General features: G+C 45.8%; 1 protein-coding gene across 1 annotated transcript; it reads left to right on the top strand.

Annotated features, from left to right (window-relative positions):
* The first annotated feature begins 12,634 nt into the window (after positions 1-12,634).
* On the top strand, positions 12,635-17,400 carry LOC123430277 (cysteine synthase-like). Its single transcript, XM_045114152.1, has 10 exons — positions 12,635-12,682; positions 12,779-12,888; positions 12,984-13,041; positions 13,122-13,385; positions 13,482-13,619; positions 13,726-13,777; positions 14,972-15,051; positions 15,157-15,216; positions 17,136-17,216; positions 17,308-17,400. The coding sequence occupies exons 1-10, from the start codon at positions 12,635-12,637 to the stop codon at positions 17,398-17,400; spliced, it is 984 nt and encodes a 327-aa protein (XP_044970087.1).
* Positions 17,401-24,499: the final 7,099 nt, after the last annotated feature.

Genomic DNA, 24,499 nt, shown 5'->3' with positions numbered 1-24,499 from the left:
GAGATATAACGGTGAAATACAGATGTATGGTATCTGAACCTGAGTAAAACTTAGTATTGTCGATCAGTCCATACCGTGTCATCTTATTCTACTTCTCAGAAGGCTTGTCACGCCAAATACGGGACACCCAACCCGAAAAACGTGCCCACTCTCCCACCCATTGCGGCTCGAAACAAAGGAGAACAAACTGCCGCAATACAAACATGTACCGCTCCACCTCTCCCCAACCCCTCGCTCCCAATCTCGTCTTCCTCCTCCCAAAAATCATCGCCGCCAGTGCACGCAATCCCGCACCAACACCCATCTTCATGCTACCTTGTGATCTGCTCTCCATCTGTATCGCGGCCGATGGGGGATCCATGGATTGTGTACAGATCCAAAGCACCGCCTGGCGTGTACGACCTGGGCAGGCTCTTCCTCCACCTCTTGGTGATGAACAAGCAAGGCTGGGAGGGACATGTTGGAAATATGCCCTAGAGGCAATAATAAATTAGTTATTATTATATTTCTTTGTTCATGATAATCGTTTATTATCCATGCTATAATTGTATTGATTGGAAACACAATACTTGTGTGGATACATAGACAAAACACTGTCCCTAGTAAGCCTCTAGTTGACTAGCTCATCGATCAAAGATGGCCAAGGTTTCCTGGCCATAGGCAAGTGTTGTTACTTGATAACGGGATCACATCATTCGGAGAATCATGTGATGGACTAGACCCAAACTAATAGACGTAGCATGTTGATCGTGTCATTTTGTTGCTACTATTTTCTGCGTGTCAAGTATTTGTTCCTATGACCATGAGATCATATAACTCACTGACACCGGAGGAATGCTTTATGTGTATCAAACGTCGCAACGTAACTGGGTGACTATAAAGATGCTCTACAGGTATCTCCGAAGGTGTTAGTTGAGTTAGTATGCATCGAGAATGGAATTTGTGACTCCGTGTGACGGAGAGGTATCTCGGGGCCCACTCGGTAATACAACATCACACACAAGCCTTGCAAGCAATGTGACTTAATGTAAGTTGCGGGATCTTGTATTACGGAACGAGTAAAGAGACTTGCCGGTAAACGAGATTGAAATAGGTATGCGGATACTGACGATCGAATCTCGGGCAAGTAACATACCGAAGGACAAAGGGAATGACATACGGGATTATATGAATCCTTGACACTTAGGTTCAAACGATAAGATCTTCGTAGAATATGTAGGATCCAATATGGGCATCCAGGTCCCGCTATTGGATATTGACCGAGGAGTCTCTCGGGTCATGTCTACATAGTTCTCGAACCCGCAGGGTCTGCACACTTAAGGTTCGACGTAGTTTTATGCGTATTTGAGTTATATGGTTGGTTACCGAATGTTGTTCGGAGTCCCGAATGAGATCACGGACGCCACGAGGGTTTCCGGAATGGTCCGGAAACGAAGATTGATATATAGGATGACCTCATTTGATTACCGGAAGGTTTTCGGAGTTACTGGGAATGTACCGGGAATGACGAATGGGTTCCGGGAGTTCACCGGGGGGGGGGGGGGGGAAACCCACCCCGGGGAAGCTCATAGGCCTTGAGGGTGGCGCACCAGCCCTTAGTGGGCTGGTGGGACAGCCCAAAAGGACCCTATGCGCATTGGAAGAAAAATCAAAGAGAAAAAAAGAAAAAAAGGAAGAGGTGGGAAAGGGAAGAAGGACTCCACCTTCCAAACCAAGTAGGACTCGGTTTGGGAGGGGGAGACCTTCCCCCTTGGTTCGACCGACCCCCTTGGGGCTCCTTGAGCCCCAAGGCAAGGCTCCCCCTCTCCCACCTATATATACGGAGGTTTTGGGGCTGATTTGAGACGACTTTTCCACGGCAGCCCGACCACATACCTCCACGGTTTTTCCTCTAGATCGCGTTTCTGCGGAGCTCGGGCGGAGCCCTGCTGAGACAAGATCATCACCAACCTCCGGAGCGCCGTCACGCTGCCGGAGAACTCTTCTACCTCTCCGTCCCTCTTGCTGGATCAAGAAGGCCGAGATCATCGTCGAGCTGTACGTGTGCTGAACGCGGAGGTGCCGTCCGTTCGGCACTAGATCGTGGGATTGATCATGGGACGGTTCGCGGGGCGGATCGAGGGACGTGAGGACGTTGCACTACATCAACCGCGTTCATTAACGCTTCTGCTGTACGGTCTACAAGGGTACGTAGATCACACATCCCCTCTCGTAGATGGACATCACCATGATAGGTCTTTGTGCGCGTAGGAAATTTTTTGTTTCCCATGCGACGTTCCCCAACAGTGGCATCATGAGCTAGGTTCATGCGTAGATGTCTTCTCGAGTAGAACACAAAAGTTTTTGTGGGCGGTGATGTGCATTTTTCTGCCCTCCTTAGTCTTTTCTTGATTCCGCGGTATTGTTGGATTGAAGCGGCTTGGACCGACATTACTCGTACGCTTACGAGAGACTGGTTTCATCGCTACGAGTAACCCCGTTGCTCAAAGATGACTGGCAAGTGTCGGTTTCTCCAACTTTAGTTGAATCGGATTTGACCGAGGAGGTCCTTGGATGAGGTTAAATAGCAACTCATATATCTCCGTTGTGGTGTTTGCATAAGTAAGATGCGATCCTACTAGATACCCATGGTCACCACGTAAAACAAGCAACAACAAAATTAGAGGACGTCTAACTTGTTTTTGCAGGGTATGCTTGTGATGTGATATGGCCAACGATGTGATGTGATATATTGGATGTATGAGATGATCATATTGTAATATTTAATATCAACTTGCACGTCAATGGTACGGCAACCGGCTGGAGCCATAGGGTTGTCTTTAAACTAACATTTGTGCTTGCAGATGCGTTTACTATTTTGCTAGGACGTAGCTTTAGTAGTAATAGCATGAGTAGCACGACAACCCTGATGGCGACACGTTGATGGAGATCATGATGATGGAGATCATGGTGTGACGCCGGTGACAAGGAGATCGTGCCGGTGCTTTGGTGATGGAGATCAAGAAGCGCTTGATGATGGCCATATCATGTCACTTATGAATTGCATGTGATGTTAATCTTTTTTGCACCTTATCTTGCTTAGAACGACGGTAGCATTATGAGGTGATCTCTCACTAAAATTTCGAGACGAAATTGTGTTCTCCCCGACTGTGCACCGTTGCGACAGTTCTTCATTTTGAGACACCACGTGATGATCGGGTGTGATAGACTCAACGTTCACATACAACGGGTGCAAAACAGTTGCACACGCAGAACACTCGGGTTAAGCTTGACGAGCCTAGCATGTGCAGACATGGCCTCGGAAAACATGAGACCGAAAGGTCGAGCATGAATCGTATAGTTGATATGATTAGCATAGAGATGCTTACCACTGAAACTATTCTCGACTCACGTGATGATCAGACTTGATATAGTGGATTTGGATCATGTACCACTCAAATGACTAGAGAGATGTACTTTTTGAGTGGGAGTTCTTAAGTAATATGATTAATTGAACTAATTGTCATGAACATAGTCTAATGGTCTTTGCGAATTACGATGTAGCTTGCGCTATAGCTCTACTATTTTTATATGTTCCTAGAGAAAATTTAGTTGAAAGTTGATAGTAGCAAACTTTGAAGAGGATTGTCCTCGTTGCTGCGCAAAAGGCTTATGTCCTTAATGCACCACTCGGTGTGCTGCACCTCGAGCGTCGTCTGTGGATGCTATGAACATCCGACATACACGTTTCTAATGACTACACGATAGTTCAGTGCAAAATACTTAATGGCTTAGAAGCAAGGCACCGAAGACGTTTTGAAACGTCACGGAACATAAGTGATGTTCTAAAGAGATGAAATTGTGATTTCATGCTCGTGCCCTTGTTAAGAGGTACGAGACCTCCGACAAGATTATTTGTCCACAAAGTAAAGGAGAAAAGCTCAATCGTTGAGTGTGTGCTCAGATTGTCTGAGTACGACAATCGCTTGAATCAAGTGGGAGTTAATCTTCCAGATAAGATAGTGATAGTTCTCCAAAGCCACTGCCACCAAGCTGTGAGAGCTTCGTGATGAACTATAACATATCAAGGATAGATACAATGATCTTTGAGTGATTCGCGATGTTTGACACTGCGAAAGTAGAAATCAAGAAGGAGCGTCAATAGTTGATGGTTAGTAGAACCACTAAGTTTCAAGAAAGGCAAGGGCTAGAAGGGATACTTCATGAAACGGCAAAACAGTTGCTGCACTAATGAAGAGACCCAAGATTAAACCCAAACCCGAGACTAAGTGCTTCTGTAATGAGGGTAACAGTCACTGAGGCGGAGCAACTCTAGATACTTGGTAGATAAGAAGGCTGGCAAAAGTCGAAAGAAGTATATTTGATATACATGATGTTGATGTGTACTTTACTAGTACTCCTAGTAGCATGAGGGTATTGGATACCGGTTCGGTTGCTAAGTGATTAGTAACACGAAATGAAAGCTACGGCATAAACGGAGACTAGCTAAAGGCGAGGTGACGATACGTGTTGGAAGTGTTTCCAAGGTTGATATGATCAAACGTCGCACGCTCCCTCTACCATCAGGATTGGTGTTAAACCTAAATAATTGTTATTTGGTGCTTGCGTTAAGCATGAACATGATTGGATCGTGTTTATTGCAATACGATTATTCATTTAAAGAGAATAATGGTTACTCTATTTTCTTGAATAATCACCTTCAATGGTTTATTGAATCTCGATCATAGTGTTACACATGTTCATGATATTGGTGCCAAAAGATATGAGGTAATGGTGATAGTACCACTTACTTGTGGCACTGCCGCTTGAGTCATGTTGGTATAAATTGCATGAAGAGGCTCCATGCTGATGGATCTTTATACTCACTTGATTTTGAATCACTAGTGACATGCAAATCATACCACATGAGCAAGGCCTTGTTTTCATTGAGATGAAATAAGATAGTAACTTGTTGGAAGTGATACATTTTGATGTATGCAGTCCAATGGGTGCTGAGGCACGCAGTGGATATCATTATGTTCTTACTTCAATGACGATTTGAGTAGATACTAGAGTATTTGCTTAATGAATCACAAGTCTGAAATATTGAAAAGTTCAATTCTGTTTCGGAGTGAAGTTCGTCGTAACAAGAGCATAAACTGTCTATGATATGATCATAGAAATGAATATCTGAGTTACGAGTTTTGGTACGCAGTTAAGACAATGTGGAAATTGTTTCGCGGTTCATGCCACCTAGAACATCATAGTGTGATGATGTGTCTGAACGTCACAGCCACAGACTATTTGGTATGGTGCATGCTATGATGTCTCTTATCGAATTACCACTATCGTTTATGGGTTAAGCATTAGAGAAAACCGCATTCACTTTAAATAGGGCACCATGTATTTCCGTTGAGATGACACAGTATAGACTGAGGTTTAGAGAAATCTAAACTGTCGTTTCTTGAAAGTTTGGGGTTTCGACACTTATGTGAAAAAGTTTCAGTCTGATAAGCTCGAACCCAAAGCGGATAAATGCATCTTCATAGGATATCCAAAATAGTTGGGTACATCTCCTATCTCAGATCCGCAAGCAAAGTGTTTGTTTCTAGAAACGGATCCTTTCTCGAGGAAAGGTTTCTCTCAAAAGAATTGAGTGGGAGGGTGGTAGAACTTGATGAGGTTATTGAACCATCACTTCGACCAGTGTGTAGCAGGGCGCAGGAAGTTGTTCCTGTGGCGCCTACACCAATTGAAGTAAAAGCTGATGATGGTGATCATCGAGCATCGGATCAAGTTACTACAAGCCTCGTAGGTTGACAAGGTCACGTACTACTACAGAGTGGTACGGTAACCCTGTCTTGGAGGTCATGTTGTTGAGCAACAGTGAACCTACGAGTTATGGAGAAAGCAATGGTGGGCCCAGATTCCGACAAATGGCTAGAAGCCATGAAATCCGAGAGAGGATCCATGTATGAAAACAAAGTGTAGACATTGGAAGAACTACTTGATGGTCATAGGACTATTGAGTAAAGATGGATCTTTAAAAGGAAGACAGACGATGATAGTGATAAGTCACTATTAAGAAAAGCTCAACTTGTCGCAAAGATGTTTCCGACAAGATCAAACAGTTGACTATGATGAGACTTTTTCACTCGTAGCGATGCTAAAAGTCTGTTAGAATTATGTTAGTAGTTGCTGCATTATTTATGAAATATTGCATGTAGGATGTCAAAACATTGTTTCCTCGATGGTTTCCTTGAGCAAACATTGTATGAGATACAACCATGAGGTTTTGTCGATCCTAAAGATACTAGCAAGTATGCAAGCTCCAGCGATCCTTAAATGGACTGGTGCAAGCATCTCGGAGTTGGAATATACACTTTGATGAGATGATCAAGGATTTTGGGTTTGTACAAGGTTTATGAGAAACTTGTATTTCCAAAGAAGTGAGTGGGAGCACTATAGAATTTCTGATAAGTATATGTGGTTGACATATTGTGGATCAGAAGTAATGTAGAATTTTTGTAAAGCATACAAGGTTGTTTGAAAGAAGTTTTCAAAGGAGTACCTGGATTGCGCTACTTGAACGTTGAGCATCAAAGATCTATGGGGATAGATCGAATGCGCTTAATGGAAGTTTCAACAAGATGCATGCCTTGACAAGTTTTTGAAAGAGTTCAAAATAGATCAGCAAAGAAGGAGTTCTTGGTTGCGTTGTGAGGTGTGAATTTGAGTAAGACTCAAAACCCGACCCCAGCAGAATAAAGAGAATAGACGAAGGTCGTCTTCTATGACTTAGCCGTAGACTCTAAAGTATGCCATGCTGAGTACCGCACCTGATGTGTGCCTTGCGGCAAGTCAGTTAAAGAGGTACACAGAGTGATCCAGGATTGAATAACTGATCAGCGGTCAAAGTTATCCTTAGTAACTAAATAGACTAAGGAATTTTTCTCGATTATGGAGGTGGTTAAAGAGTTCGTCGTAAAGGGTTACGTTGATGCAAGCTTTGACACTAATCCGAATAACTATGAGTAGTGAAACGGATTCGTATAGTAGAGTAGATATTTGGAGCATTTCCGAATAGCATGTAGTAGCAGCATCTATAAAATGACATAAAGATTTGTAAAGAACACACGGATCTGAAAGTTTGAGAACCATTGACTAAAACCTCTCTCACGAGCAAGACGTGATCAGACCCCAGAACTATATGGGTGTTGGATTCGTTGAAATCACATGGTGATGTGAACTAGATTATTGACTCTAGTGCAAGTGGGAGACTGTTGGAAATATGCCCTAGAGGCAATAATAAATTAGTTATTATTATATTTATTTGTTCATGATAATCATTTATTATCCATGCTATAATTGTATTGATTGGAAACACAATACTTGTGTGGATACATAGACAAAACACTGTCCCTAGTAAGCCTCTAGTTGACTAGCTCGTTGGTCAAAGATGGCCAAGGTTTCCTGGCCATAGGCAAGTATTGTTACTTGATAACGGGATCACATCATTCGGAGAATCATGTGATGGACTAGACCCAAACTAATAGACGTAGCATGTTGATCGTGTCATTTTGTTGCTACTATTTTCTGCGTGTCAAGTATTTGTTCCTATGACCATGAGATCATATAACTCACTGACACCGGAGGAATGCTTGGGTGTATCAAACGTCGCAACGTAACTGGGTGACTATAAAGATGCTCTACAGGTATCTCCGAAGGTGTTAGTTGAGTTAGTATGGATCGAGACTGGAATTTGTCACTCCGTGTGACGGAGAGGTATCTCGGGGCCCACTCGGTAATACAACATCACACACAAGCCTTGCAAGCAATGTGACTTAATGTAAGTTGCGGGATCTTGTATTACGGAACGAGTAAAGAGACTTGCCGGTAAACGAGATTGAAATAGGTATGCGGATACTAACGATCGAATCTCGGGCAAGTAACATACCGAAGGACAAAGGGAATGACATACGGGATTATATGAATCCTTGGCACTGAGGTTCAAATGATAAGATCTTCGTAGAATATGTAGGATCCAATATGGGCATCCAGGTCCCGCTATTGGATATTGACCGAGGAGTCTCTCGGGTCATGTCTACATAGTTCTCGAACCCGCAGGGTCTGCACACTTAAGGTTCGACGTTGTTTTATGCGTATTTGAGTTATATAGTTGGTTACCGAATGTTGTTCGGAGTCCCGGATGAGATCATGGACGTCACGAGGGTTTCCGGAATGGTCCGGAAACGAAGATTGATATATAGGATGACCTCATTTGATTACCGGAAGGTTTTCGGAGTTACCGGAAATCTGCCGGGAATGATGAATGGGTTCCGGGAGTTCACCGGGGGGGGGGGGGGGGGCAACCCACCCCGGGGAAGCCCATAGGCCTTGAGGGTGGCGCACCAGCCCATAGTGGGCTGGTGGGACAGCCCAAAAGGACCCTATGCTCATTGGAAGAAAAATCAAAGAGAAAAAAAAGAAAAAAAGGAAGAGGTGGGAAAGGGAAGAAGGACTCCACCTTCCAAACCAAGTAGGACTCGGTTTGGGAGGGGGAGACCTTCCCCCTTGGTGCGGCCGACCCCCTTGGGGCTCCTTGAGCCCCAAGGCAAGGCTCCCCCTCTCCCACCTATATATACAGAGGTTTTGGGGCTGATTTGAGACGACTTTTCCACGGCAGCCCGACCACATACCTCCACGATTTTTCCTCTAGATCACGTTTCTGCGGAGCTCGGGCGGAGCCCTGCTGAGACAAGATCATCACCAACCTCCAGAGCGCCGTCACGCTGCCGGAGAACTCTTCTACCTCTCCGTCTCTCTTGCTGGATCAAGAAGGCCGAGATCATCGTCGAGCTGTACGTGTGCTGAACGCGGAGGTGCCGTCCGTTCGGCACTAGATCGTGGGACTGATCATGAGACGGTTCGCGGGGCGGATCGAGGGACGTGAGGACGTTGCACTACATCAACCGCGTTCACTAACACTTATGCTGTACGGTCTACAAGGGTACGTAGATCACACATCCCCTCTCGTAGATGGACATCACCATGATAGGTCTTTGTGCGCGTAGGAAAATTTTTGTTTCCCATGCGACGTTCCCCAACAGGACGGTGGGCTGCTGGAACAGGAGAGGGCAGGAGGCAGGATGGCCGGCGGCGCTATTTCGTTCAGGTATGCTTTGTTCTGGTGATGTTGGAGCACGTGCACATGGGCGGCACCCCGCGGACGACCACCGCCTTGTGATTCAGCGCATCAATGGGCGGCTGGCCCATGGAGGATTGGTGGCAGCGGCGACGAACTTCTCTCGCAGCTCAGCAGCGGAACCGAACAAAGTGTGGTTCACGTACGCCCTATCTTGCAGCGGTTGTTGTTGACTTTGTCGCACATGTCATGAATTTGGCTGGTGCAAACTAATTCACGATAATTTTGTGTTTCTGCCGTTGTTTTCAACTTTGGTGGTGGAAACAATTCAAGGATTAATTGGAGGAATGTCGTAGAGTTGTTTATAATCTTGAAAGGATCAAGAGTGGATGGTAGAAGGTAATGCATCATGAATATAGGTTAACTTTTGCATGACATCCCGGTGGTAATTAAGTAATGGAATAATGAATATGAATTTGCAGGAGAAATCACACTATGCATTGATGGTTTTCTGTGAAGTTATCCTACGATATCTTGAACCTTTGTTATCCAGATTAGTTATGTCTTTGCAGAGTAGTCCTCTGAATTCTGTTGAGACTGAGGTAGCCTGACAAGTGGAAGAAATGATTGGAAATGCCATGGCATGGCAGCCATAGAGCAAGAACTCAAGTTTTGTGCTATTCAATTGTGTCTAGTTATACACATTCACAAGTTGCTTATCAGTCAATCAGTTATGTACTATTTTGAATAATTTTGGAATCAGATCAGAGGCTTGTTTCCAGGTGTCAGCATTTTTGTACTATTTTTATCAATTTGTATAATGCCATTATTCCGGTTTTAGTAATCTTGTTAGACATAGTAGGATATTTATATTGTTTTTGTCATGCACATTTACCTTCATTTTCTTAGGCAACGAAGAAGGTGGTTGGAGCATCATACTATTGTAGGCTTAGTTCTTTTAATATATTCCAAAGGTAGGAGGACTCATGCAGACCGTGGAAAATTCAACCTACTCGTGACCACAAAATATATTTATTGTGGTTCAGGTTTAGTCCAACCCTTGTCTGACGTTAGAGGGCCTAGAGGTTGAGCCGATGGTCGATGGTTAAGCAAATGTGTTGTAGAGCCATGTCACAAAGGAGGGGATAGATGGAGATGAAGAACTTTGTAGCTGCCTTGCCATTCTATCATTTTTGGCGGCACCTATTTTTGGTGTTGAATAAAGTAACTTCCTATGTCAATCGGGAAAACACAAATGATCAAATTAGTTTGCAAGTTTCTATAATTGAAGCCAACTTGTTGTATTTCAATTTTTCCCACAAGCTGTGAGCTGCAATGTTGATCATGTTAGTTGGCAGCCGCTTAGGATAGAAGTAACATAATTTATATTCCATCATAAATTCTGGTCTGGTGCTGCATTTTAGGTTCAGGTTGAGGCGAAAATATTGCCATTCTTTCATAGCGCAGCGAAGAGCACAACCCTGACTCATTCCGTGGTGGCTCGCGAATTTGTTCAAGTTTATTTATCTTTTGGGTCATGTTCAGTTTTTTAACACGGTAGGATTATGGGTTTGAGGCTATCGTGAGTGTGAGCATTCATAGTCGAGTTGCACAATTATTTATCTCCGAAAGTGGAAATATTAGTTATGTGGTCATGTACATTACTAATGATACCCATGTTTTAGAATGAATCATGAAGATAAATATGTTAGCCCAAAATTTGACCATGGATCGCCTTGATTTTGTTTAACTTTTAGGTATGTAAGATGACATTTATCGTAACACACTCATACATGTGTGGCGTACACATTGCGAATTACATGATGTTTTGTTTAAAATCTCTATATGTCAGCAAACTAAATGATGTTTTCATCAATATCTCAATGTCAAAGTTTGTTTTTTATGTCTCAGTTTGTTATCCCGTGGCAACGCACAGGCATCCAACTAGTTCCCCTTTAATAGTAGAGATTTCTATCCACCGGTTTTCCACTGGTTTTGACCCCGGTTACATTTGTAAAACTTACGGACCAACCGAAGCCACACAAATAAAACGACGCCCCGCACGTCGAGGCTCTCTGTGTTGCCGGCGCCGCTAGGGTTCGGGCGGAGGAGCTGGAGCACGCGGCAGAGAAACGGGAGGAAGCGCTTAGCAAGGGGGCGGACGACGGCCTCGTCGGGGGGCGCCGGCGGCTGCTGCGTCTGCTTGGCTTGCTTGGTCGCCCTCTTCGGCGGTCACTTGGGCAGGGTTCGCGACGGCCAGGTAGGGGCAAAAGGGATGGAGATAGGCGACGAAGCGGGATTGGAGGCCGGCGCGGGAGCTTGGGGAGGAGAGGGCCGCGAAGAGGTCGTCGGCGACGGAGGATGCTGACAGCATTGTCGTCTTCGTGCTCCTTCCGCCTACAGTTCCTCCTCTGTTCTGAATCACAATGCAGAGGAAGGCATCGGATTTCAGAAAAAATGCACACACATGAAATTTTACAAGCAGAAAATATTGCCGGTTGTATATTACTGGACAATAGTAATATACAGTTTTAATTATTTACATTTGTACGATTTCATGGACAAACCAAGCACGGCATAAGGAACTAGGTTTATAGGGTTTTAAAGTTCAAGGATCATTTCTAAACTATCCGTGAAGTTAATAAAAGAAAAATATATTTTTTATAAAATATTCAAATTAGTTGTTCAGTTAATGAAATCAATTTTTAATTCAGGGAAAACTCCAGGCTGTTACAGGAGGCATATGAGGGGCTAAGGCTTCGACCAGAGATGCTCTTCGAGTTGGGAAGTAAAACTTGGGCTAGTAAGAAGTAAAAAATGTGAAATGTGCATTTTCCGGCGTGCCATGGAAGAAATTGATGCCATCCATGTCGTCAACTCGTCACCGTCTACGAATGCATGCCTTACAGCCGGCGACATTGTTAATATCAGCACATATTTTAACTTTCGGCAATAGCGTTGTACAACTCCATCGATGTGCTAAACCAAAGATCAGAAGCAGCTACAAGGCAAACGGCAAGAAAGCAAACACAATGGGATATTGGGCATCGCATCCCGCATAATCCAACGAGATATGCCATTTGCTATGTTTTTGCATTATAAATCTATGCATGGGGGCGTCATTTGCTTTCCAAAAAGTTTCGAGCCGTGGAACTCCTCCTTGATTAATTTGGGCATTTCTATCTGTCGTCCCGCATTCATCGGTTGTGACTTGTGAGTGCCCAAAAACTTACTGTTCTTATTCAGTAATTTAACACCCTCTATTATAGCTCAGTTCATCTCTGTCATTAGTTTAGTTGATTAATGTACACATTTTGTGGAATCCTTTGACGCAAACCAGTTGAGCCCAATCTGGCCCAAGTCAAGTCTGAAGTTGGTGTGTGTGGGTGCGGGTGTGCGTGTGTTTTTCTGAAAGAATTGAATATTTTGATCAAGCTACATATCCTAAAAGTGATCAACTTTGCATGGGTGCTGAAGATGTCACCTCCTTTTTAGATCACGAGGTGAGCAATGGGGCAATGGTGTCCAAGCCCAACGATCGCGAAAGATGTAACGGACGTATGTAACCAGCTCTTCTCTGCACAGCCACACACATTTGCAGTTCACCTGCGATGCAAATTATGCAAAGCTGATTCTGCTTTCGATCCATGTCAGTTGATTGGCAGGACCCCGCTGGTGTACCTGAACAAGGTGGTAGCCGGATGCGAGGCTCGGGTCGCTGCCAAGCTTGAGATCATGGGGCCATGCTCCAGTATCAAGGATAGGTATGTCAAGTGCATGCAGTTAATCAGCATAGATTATCAGTGGTACAGATGGTGTTTTTTTGCTGGGAATTCTGGGGATAACGTTGATTTTGCAGGATTGGCTACAGCATGATCGCCGACGCAGAGGAGAAGGGTCTCATCACTCCAGGAAAGGTGAAAGCTTATCAGTCAGAGGCAGACGCCACACGTACGTAGACCATCGTGAACATGATAGCTCAATGCTTGCTTTGCAGAGTGTTTTGATCGAGCCTACGGGCGGCAACACCGGCATCGGGCTGGCCTTCATGGCGGCCGCCAAGGGGTACAAACTGATCGTGACGATGCCGGCGTCGGTGAGCACGGAGAGAAGGACGGTGCTCAAGGCGTTTGGCGCGGAGGTGGTGCTCACCGACCCGCTCCGTGCCATGGACGACGTTGTGCGGCGGGCGGAGGAGATCGCCGCCAAGACGCCTAACTCCTACGTTCTCCAGCAGTTCGAGAACCCTGCAAATCCCAAGGTGCGTGCCATGCTAATCGGTGAGCTCACATTACCTGAATTTGAGGGTTAATTAGTTTGTGCCGCTAGCCTGCTACCTGAGATACGAACGGCGCAGGTGCATTACGAGACAACGGGGCCCGAGATTTGGAGCGCGACTGCCGGCGCAGTGGATATCCTGGTGGCCGGCATAGGGACCGGGGGCACCATTACGGGGGCAGGGAAGTACCTCAAGGAGATGAACCCTGAAATCCAGGTGACATGCAATGCATGACTGGCCTATGTTCATCTGTGATTTTCTTTGTCCATTTACAATGCAATTTTGGCTCGATTGTGATAGCATTGGCATTTTCTACCTGAAGATCTATGGCGTGGAGCCGTCAGAGAGCGCCGTTCTGTCCGGAGGGAAACCAGGTGATGAGATATCTGTCCCATCATAATGTTAAAAAAAAGAAGAAGAATGACCCCGGCCTATGTATCTGAAAGATGCATGCGGCTGTTTTATTGATTATTCTGAGGACCTTACAAAATACTACAACAATATGCCTGAATCCGCCATCTTGACAACATCTGCTGCTACTCTTATCCATATGATGAAGGGATGCAAGCTGGATCAAATATCCAGACCTCCCACCTAAGCATAACATCTAAAGCCGGAGGCCCCGATCGAGCCACATACCGGGTCCGGAGCATAAACCGATCCGACGCACTCACATGTGCCGACGCCGTCATCTTTCACTGTTCCATCTTCAGATCAGATTGAGGTACCAGCCTTGGTAGGTGCCTCCACCATCGACGTCATCATGATGCCAAACGACGACCTTCACCTACGCGAGTCCATCTCCAAGCAACGGACGCAGATCCATGCTAGGATAGGGCCGCACCACCGTCGTCGCCCACCACCAACAAGCGCCACCCAGCCCCAAGATTCCCAAAGCGCGCCTTCAAAAAGGGAACGGCGCCGTGAGCGGCGCCGTCGCCCAACAAATTTAAGGCTTTCACCCAGGAGACCTAGGGAAAGGGGAAGTGAGGGGATCAGTCCATACCGACGCCTCCAAGGAGGGGAACTACGTCCTCAGGTGTCGCCGTCGACGCGGCCAGCCATGGCCGATCAGGGATTTCGTCCGAAATAGATCCCCGCCACCACCAGCGCCTCCTGTACAGAACCGACGACCCAAGAAAGCACGGTCTGACCAGGCTGGCCCGCACATCAAACAGAAAAGGAGGGGAGGCGCCAGATCGCACGCACCGACCATCACAGAAGCCGTCGTCGGACACCAACGACCACCGGATCCCGCCGTCCGCGTGGTCGGGACGCCAGATCCACCGCCCGCACGGCTGCTAGCCTGCCGTGCCTCGTCAATGAAACCGTCGCTCCAGATCCGAGACTCCCTATACAGAGTCAGGGCAGCCTAGGCCCTGCCGTCACCATCCTTGACGCCCCGGGCTTGTCCGGCGGCTGCCTCATGCGACGGCGAGGAAGGGAGGGAGAAGGGGTGAGGCCGAGGGGCGGCTAGGATTGGGAGGAAGGGGGGAACGGCTCGTGTGAACCTTGTTGTATCTTCGCCGAACTATCGACGTGCTGATGGAATATGTTTTCAAATTCAGGCCCGCACAAAATCCAAGGTCTCGGAGCCGGTTTCGTCCCTGGAGTCTTGGACGTCAACATTCTCGATGAAGTCTTCCAGGTGAGTAGTAAAAGGTTCCCAGTTTGTCACATTTCTCTTGGTAAGTTGATGTGACTGTCCACGGCTTTTTCTTTCTTTCTTACGTTTGTTTACTCGACCACCCAGATCACGAACGAGGAAGCCGCGAGCATGGCGAGGCAGATCGCGTTGAAGGAAGGGCTTCTGGTGAGCAAACAAACACCACAATCCTGTATATCCAAGAGAGTCATTCTCACTAACTTATTCTTTTCAACATGCAAGCATATTACCTCATCATATAATTATAAATAGAATTAGACCCACCTTTATACGCAATCATGTATAGAAAAAGACCCACCACTATATTCAAACGTGAATTTTTCCCATTTAATTACTATACTTATATTCAATAAAGATTGTTACAACTGTACATAATGAAATATAAATATGTCACATGTATTTTAAACTTTGGTTCTCATGGTTTTTTAGGAACCTTTTTTGTGGAGATTTTGGTTTACATGTCATTTTTTCTTTGAAAATGAGGATAAACCTGGCTTCTTTCTTCATCAAAATAATGCATGCAGTTATATATTATTAAAAAAAGAAAAATCCAACAACCGAGCAGCCTCGACCAGGAAATAAAGCGAAAAACAAACCCTGGGACCGAACACCTCGCGACGGTAACTCCCCAGATATCCATTGATCCTAAGTTACAAGACACATTAGAAATAAAAAATAAACAACTCCTAGAGTACGTATTCAAGAAAGAATCGCAACACCTGACGTCGATGATGGCAAGTCCAGCATAAGGTTGAACTCCGAATTCTCATCCTTAAAGTCAAGCTTCAATCCACCACCTTCAGCGAGGACATGATGCAGTCACGCGTCGACATAGCCCTATCAGAGATCTTGTGTTTTCATCTGAATGCAGAAATTCATCGTTGTAGCAGTTTGTACCATCCGTCCTTATCCGTCTAAGGATGCCTCAACAGCCGGATATCTCTAAAGAAGACAACGGAAGACAAAGATGTCCCATATTGCCTGCCTCCCGTTACTGTCGCACCACATTCGATCCAACATCAAAAGGCTAAACATGACACTTTCGCCAGAGCCATCCTGCATCACCTGTCGGTAGCAGGCATGACTTGACGTCTTCATATAAGACATCATGTCTAGCATCCACCGGTAGCACATCCATCGGTGTCTTCACGTGCCGACGACAGGTACAGCAGGACAGCTCCGAAAGAGGCACATGTGACACCTGCCGAGCCGCATCGAACTCGATCTATTGATGGACGGGACGTTTTATACCTCCGCCAGCCTCAGAAGGGTTGTTGCCACCTCAAGATCCAGACTCCGAGTCGCCCACACAAGCCCTAACTCCGTCGCTGTCATTGAAAAGGGGCCACCACCCCAATTCTGGGTAACTACAGGAAGCATCCACCAACGCGGCAGCAGCTGTCGTCGTCAATACAACGGCAAGAGCCGCCGCCATCCCGCATCCAGCACTGTCGATTCCGGAGGAAGCTCCGGGAGCGCGTCCTACAAAGTTCGTGTGAGCGGGATCCCAAGATCCGCCGCCATCGATGCCGCCATAAGGACCGACCACCTAGCTCGTCATCCCCGACGGAGGGGATGCAGTCACCGCCATGACCAGAGCCACGGTTCCGGGGATCCATCACCGCCGATTAGCCACATCCTCTTCCGATTCGCCCTCCCTACGAACCCACCGGAGCAGCACCCAACCGCCGCGAAAGACCAACTCTAGATTGGATCTCGTGTCGTCATTCCCTCCACACCGCCGGCTAGCAGTCCAGATCCCCGCCATCTCTATCACAGGTGGTGCTCGCCTCTAGGGACGACGAGGTGGAAGAGAGTTTGGAGGTGGCGGCGGCCAGGTGGCTAGGGTCCCCACCCCCCCCCCCCCCCCCCCCCCCCCCGATAACATGAAGGGAGCAAGGGAGGGTGGGGGACAGCTGCAAACTACGGAACAACCAATTTTCATTAACCCAAAATTTCACCAATCAATTTCCATTGCAACGCACGGAGAAATATCTAGTTCATTACAAATCTCACAATATACAACATCCTACGTAGTTATGTATGATGGTGCATGGTTTGTTCAGGTCGGGATGTCATCCGGCGCAACCGCGGTTGCAGCCATCAGGGTGGCGCAGAGGGTCGAGAACAGAGGCAAACTCATCGTTGTAAGTGACGAAGTACGTCTGGGTTCATCACAATATTGTCTACTTGTTGCGGTATCTTTTCACCGTGTTTCTTGTTCTCTGTTCGTTGCAGGTTGTGTTTGCCAGCTGCGGCGAGCGCTACCTCTCGTCGTTTCTCTTCGAGTCCATCAGAAACGAGGCGGGAAACATGGTCTTGGAGCCATGAAAGTCACTTTGTCGCGCTGCTGGCAGCGGCTTGTGCTTCCTCCGATTCAATAGGAATTTTACTTCTTTTCCATTTTCCTATGTAACTTTGTTTTTTTATGTGTTTCCTATTTAACTTTCGCACGTACAGTTTTCTCAGTAATATTAATCAACGGAGGAAATTAAAGCACCAGCTATTGATGTTGATTTTACGCAGAACATCTATTCTACATGTTTGTTGCATAAAACACCAAATGTTGATGCACTTCATTGTATCTACTAGGCCCAGTTCAGAGTTTAGGCACGTGTATGTTGATATGATTTTGGATGGGTCAACCAACTGGTAGGCAAACCCGAGGACTTCCGACTACAGTTTTAATCGGGCCACTCAATTTTTTTCACTCAAAATTAAACATTTAAAGAATTCAGCAAAAATTGCATTAAATCACAAATGTATCAGGTAATATTTAAACAAACATAGCATATAAAATCACAAATGAATTCAGTCCACCTAGGTTTACGACTTACCGTCAAGAAACCAAAAAATAAGACGGCGAAAGAAAGTCATGCTCCTACAAAGACACACATCAAATTTTAATTTGCTGAGTATGGTGATTAAATTGAAAACGTAGGATAGGCTAAAGAGTATTTTGTCTTGTCTTGCATTTAAAAAAGATCACGTATTCCTATATATACGTTCACGAGGCTCAAGCGATAAATATCAATTTCATTAATCCCTTTCCATCACTTTTAAGATGGTATCAGTCTAACCGATCCAACCTAGCCGCCGCCCGCCTCTTTTGGTCGACGTCGCCCCGGCCTCCATGACCACCATCAGGGGCCGCGCCGTCCGCACCTAGTGTCCGTACGTTGGTTGTGTTGAGCGGTTGTCCTAGAGAGTTTTTCTTCCGATCCTTTGATACGGGTTTCTCTCTCTCCCGTGAGTCATTTTGATTGGCGCTTTTGTTATTGGGCTTTCGATCTAATATCGGTTTGCGTCACCCGTCGTCACCGATGACCCCACGCCTCTACTCCGACACTGGTAGGACCACCCGGCCTCTACTCCAAGCCGATGGCATCGCGCGATGGGCGGCCCGTCATGGTCGTAGTCCGCGGGTCTGCACGTCCGTCGCTGCTCCGCTCCGAATAGGACTCTTGCATCACATATCGTCTCCACCACCACAGACCGACTACATCAGGGTTACCGGGCCCCTCGTTGGCTTCCTCGGGCTCACCGGCTACGTCAGGCCTGTCGGCTGACTCGGCCTCGTTGTCCCCCACACTGGCCGCCTTGGGCTTGCATGCACCTCGCCGGGCCACCAGCCTCGTCGGCCTCCTCCGGTTCACCGGCCTTGTTGCTGTTGCGTTTGTCGCTCGGGTGTCAGGCACTGGACGCGGTCGTTCGCATATCGTTCCCCGTCGACCGTCATCGCCTTGGACTGCTCGACCACCCCAATTCACCACCCATGACGATGTCATCATCACCGAGCAACGCCCCCAACTTCGTGTGCGATCGGCTAGATCACCCACCCACCGCGATCCGCTTTATCTGAGATGCGCAACTGAACTAATGAGTCGGTTGCACGCGCCTCCACATGTCCCATGAAGGTTATCCTCGAGTACAATGCGCTCCTCCATAGATCGAGCAACAGGCTGGTCTTGCGCCTCCCCGTCAGGCCGCAGCGCTGCCAACCCATGGTTATCCCTGTGGAGGCACCGACCCACGTGTTGCCACTTCGTCACCCCTTCGGACCCTAGTGCCGTCACAAGCGGTCCACGCCCTCAACCCGAGGTCGCCCCCTTAACCGCACGGATCCGCGCTCCGCTGCCCCTTCGGGCCGTAGCGACGCGGCACGTAGTTCATGCCGCCTCGTCGAGGTCTTACCGCCATAGCCCCGGCCCGCTTGTTGCCGATGCATCGCCCCTTCGGGACGTGGCGCCATATCCCGCAGTCCACTCGGCCATCCACTCGCATCGACTTCCAGTAGTATGTGTTGTGCCACCTCCCTCGGCGCGGAACGTCATCATCCTTGTCGGTTTTCATCACGTTGTCGGGTCCTTCCTCGCCTACTTTGAGCATCGCTGACGTACTCCTAACCAGGCCGCCACCGCCATCAGGCGGGTCCGTCGCTCTTCTTCGGCACCGCTGCCACTCGCTCACCCAAGCCGTGGTGCCCGCCCATCCCCCTATGTTTTCCTCCAGCACTAGCTTATCGCTAGTGTCGCCATTTTTTCCCAGACCATTATTGGCGACATTGGCTCCTCGCTGATTGGCGCCGCAATCATCGTCGAGTCCTCCTTTGTTGGCCCCTCTGACTCCTTCCACATGCCGTATAGCTTGTGCAGGTCCCAGTTTACGCATGTCGTATGCTGGCAACACTGACGCGTGCCTTCGTCCCGGATGTGTTCCTAGTCTTCACAAGCCTGGAGCGGCACATCATCAAGATATCCTTCGTTCGTCTACGCACACCCGGTGATGGAAACCCTGATGCATGCCTTCATCCATGATGTGTCCTAGGGCTTGGCAAACTCGGTGCGATGTGTTGTCAACAACATCTTCTTCCTGGCACACAACAACTTCGACTAACTCGGAGCCTCTGTGCGCTCATGGCTCCCCGGTGATTTCCTTTATGCACATGTCATTACTCTTTGTTGATTGCTCGTTGTCATGATGGTTTCATCAAAAGGGTAAACATTATGGATGGAGTGTTGCCACTACGTCAATTTTGAAGGGAGGAACAACTAAGGGTGGTCTGAAATTGACTTGAAAATAGTAAAATACTATGACAAGGCCAGCTAGATTTCCCTTTACACTTCTTACACGCAAAATGGTTTAATAATAAGTGGATGGGTTGATTTAGGAAATAAGTATATGATGGTGCCCTAAGTGTTAAGTGAATGATCAGGTTTCTTTATACTTTTGTATTCATCAAGGGTTGAGGGAGGGTAACCCAGTGTCCATTGTCCTCTGCAATAGTCATGCTAATTATGTCTTTAAGATAATGGTAGTGGGGTGAAGAAGTGGTAATAGAGTTGGTCTCGTACCACACTTGGTGGACAATAGGTTTGAAATTTTGGAATATGATAATGATATCATGTTTTTATTCAAGATGATACATAGGTATATATGAACTTACAACTATTTATGTACATATCTAAGTAGATCTCATGCCTAAAATGAATTTCATGAAAAATGAGGTTATGATGGTGTTGCATGATGAGAAGAATGGTCGAAGCTATGTTGCCAAATAAGTATTTCGGTTTTTTGTGTTTGTGCTAGTACATTGGGTGTTGCTGATTGGTTCTCGACAGAAGAAAAGCTTTGGGATTGTCTACCTTACATCCAGATGAAAACGGATTCGTTTCAGCCATAGATTTCCTATAGTTACAGGATGACAAGTGTCCCCTATCCTCTGTTAGTTCCTATTTGTCTCGCTTTTAAATAGACCGACATGATCTTTGCGGGTCACCGCAACTTTTTTCAACCCAGACAGAAGAAGCAAAAAGGAGAAAAGCACCCAACGTTACAACCAAACTTTCCTATGTCCACTAAGCTAAAGCTAACAAAGGGTCGAAAGGACCAAAATGAAATGACAAAATTAACACTAGAAAGGATCTAAAATTACACTAAAGATTTTCAGTCTAATATACACTGAAAAGTGCACTGTAAAAATCTTTATGTCCACTAAGAATTACAATGTAAAATCCACCAAAATTACATTAAGATTTGCACTGTAAATACCGAAAATATACTAACAATCCAAATAATTTATACTAAATAATTACACTAAACATTACAGTAGAAATCCACTAAGAAAAACACTGTAAATCCATCAAGAATTACACTGTAAATCTATTTAGAATTATAGTGGAAATCCAGTAAGAAAAACGCTCTAAATCCAGTAGGAATTACAGTGTAAATCTACTTAGAATTACACTAAAAATCCACCAAGAAAGCACTGTAAATCAGATAATAATTTATCCTTCCAACCACTAATTGTTTTAACAATACGTTCAATTAGGAATTGGAAACAATTTGTTTTATCTAATTCCACATTTTCCGACAGGCCCAAATATTTATCATTAAGGGCTTCAGTCAAAATATTCAGAGCAAATCACATTTGTTCTCTGATCTCCACCTTTGTGTTTGGGTTGAAAAAACACTAGATTTATCAACGCTTACCAATTACCCGATGCCTTGCAATATAAGTCTAGCACCAATTGCAGTGCTTCCGCACACTGAGTATTTTCGTTCATAAGAATTAACGAGTCGTCCATAAATAGAAGATTGGTGATGGGCGGTGCGTCTCTACAAACTTTCACTCCCGAGATGTTTTCATTTCCTCTTCCCGCGTTAATAAAGCATTCAGCCCCTCAGTGCACAACAAGAAAAGATAAAGTGACAACGGTTCTCCTTATCTCAACGCCCTTGTAGGCTTGAAACTCTCACTTTCCTCCCCGTTGATCCGGACTCGGTATTCGACAGATGAGACACATTGCATAATAAAATTCACCCATTGTTGGCTGAAGCCAAGTTTCAGCATAATCTCCTTCAGGAACGTCCACTCAACTCTGTCGTAAGCTTTGCGCATATCCAACTTTATAGCACACAATCCCTCATTACCTTCTCTTTTGTTTTTGATAGTGTGACAACACTCATAAGCCACAAGGATGTTGTCTGTAATCAATCTCCCAGGAACAATTGCGCATATCCAACTTTATAGCACACAATCCCTCATTACCTTCTCTTTTGTTTTTGATAGTGTGACAACACTCATAAGCCACAAGGATGTTGTCTGTAATCAATCTCCCAGGAACAAAGGCGCTTTGAGTAGGGCTAATAATATCAGGTAGGAAAACCTTCAACCAAGTAGCCACCACTTTTGCATTTATTTTATAAACCATGTTGCATAAGCTAATAGGCCTAAATTGCGTAACCTTCTCTGGATTATTGATCTTAGGGATCAATATGATCGCAGTGTCATTCCATCCATTTGGTATCGTACATGTATTGATTGCTAACATGAAATATAGCATGAAGACCATCTGGCGCAGGGGCTTTCAAATCCCCTATATCAAATAAAGCTTTACGAACATCTTCCAAAGTATAAGAGGCTAGAAGAGCATTGTTCATCTTAGTAGACACTCTCCTACGCACAAGGGACACAAGTTCTTGATTTGGATCCGAAACTTTCGAGGTTAAGAGTTTAGAAAAAATACTCATTTATGAGATAATTTAATTCCTTGTCTTCCCTCCAGGTTCCAAAATGATCGAGTAGTTTCTTAATATAATTTCTTTTTTTCCTGACCGTGGCAGCGTTGTGAAAAAACGAAGTGTTACGATCCCCATCCATCAACCAGTTTGCTCAACCTCGCTGAAGCGAGAATAGTTCTTCTTGATCCAAAAGATTCTCAATTAGAACGCTGATTTCCTTTTGACGGGACCGTGATTCTGTATTCACTGGACCACGCCTTAATTTTTCTAACTCCTTTTTTAATTTATTAATCCTTTGTTTCAGACCCTTGAGAATATCATGGTCCCAAGAGTGTAGATCAGCTTGCACAACTCACGTACGATCCGTGTGCGACGAACCAATACCTGCTAACTTGGCCTTTTCTAAAGATGCTTTTACAATTTCTATAATAGTCTCTTCTTTTAAGCACCTAGATTCAAACTGTTTTACACGCCTCTCAAGGCGTCTGAAAATATTTTCATCCAAGTAATCCATGTCCAGGACCAATGGGCGATGATCAGAATGGACATGTTCTTCGTTAATCACGGCCGCTCGGGGGAATTTATTTTCCCATCCTATATAGCAGACTCACCGATCAAGACGCTCACGCGTTTGACCTCTACTCTAGGTAAAAGGATCCCCAATATAATGTAAGTCCTTGAAACCGCAATCAGTGAGGCACCCACGGAAATCTCCCATCATTACATTTGGTCTTGCGTTACCACCCTCCTTTTCTGAGGGATATAAAATTTTGTTAAAATCGCCCATAACCACCCACGGGTGGTCCCTTTTGCTATGCAAGTTATGAATATCATCCCATGAGAATTTGCGATCAGCCCAGTTTGGATAACCATCGAAGCTTGTGAAATACCACTGTACAGAATCGACGTGCATGAACATAATATCAATAAAATGAGGCGAAGCATAGTTCAACACAATTTTATTCATACTATGATAAAACAGAACAAGGCCACCATCCCGACCATCACTTTCAACAACAAACTTAGAATCAAAATCTAAAGTACGACGGAGCTCATCGACTTTACATTTATTCAAATGCGACTCTGAAAGGAAAATTAAATCCGCCATTATTCACCCCTGGTGATCCTGGAGCTCGTGAACTGCCGTGTGAGAGAGCATACCACGTTAGTTCCGTCCTAAGATTTTCATTTGGCTCGGCGAACTCCCTTCTCGAAGGCTGCCGAAGCGCTATTTTGTCCCTTCTCCCCGCCAACCGATTCCTCCCTCTACTACACATACTCCTCGTCCTTCTCATATATCTCTCTTGCAACGTGAGTGACCACCCCCTCCACATCATGTACAGTTTCTACTCTGCCCCTGCATACCCTCTTGGAAGAAACAATGACATCACCATACATCATACGCTCACAACTATCCAGGGACTTCTCAAAAGAGAATTCTAAGTCACTCCGCGTCGGGCGAGGGCCAAAAGGATGACCCTTTTTTCCCTAAGACTTTCCCATGTGCTTCCTCATATTTCTCACTCTTTCTTATCTTTCTATCTTTGGTCCCCCTCTTTATTAGTTGGTCCCGCACATGAATCTTTGAGGCATTAAATTTAAAACAAGTACCAACCTTAGCCGTATCACTCGCCATAGCAGCAAGAATCGCAGCCCCAGCCCCGGAGAGAGCTTCCAGCACACCAGGCTGAAACAAAAGCTGGCCTAGAAGGGCATTGTTACTTCTCAAACAACAGCGCCAGAAATTGACACGTTGATGGAGACTTGCTTGCGTTGGTTTTTCCCTTGAAGAGGAAAGGGTGATGCAGCACAGGAGCAGTAAGTATTTCCCTCAGTTTGAGAACCAAGGTATCAATCGAGTAGGAGAATCTCGTCAAGTCCAGAGTACCTACGCAAACACAAAAGA

The sequence above is a fragment of the Hordeum vulgare genome, chromosome 2H, assembly GCF_904849725.1.
Source record: "Hordeum vulgare subsp. vulgare chromosome 2H, MorexV3_pseudomolecules_assembly, whole genome shotgun sequence".
NCBI classification, from domain to species: Eukaryota; Viridiplantae; Streptophyta; class Magnoliopsida; order Poales; family Poaceae; genus Hordeum; species Hordeum vulgare.
The sequence above is the reverse complement of the archived record's forward strand: the minus strand, read 5'-3'. Positions and strand labels throughout refer to the sequence as shown.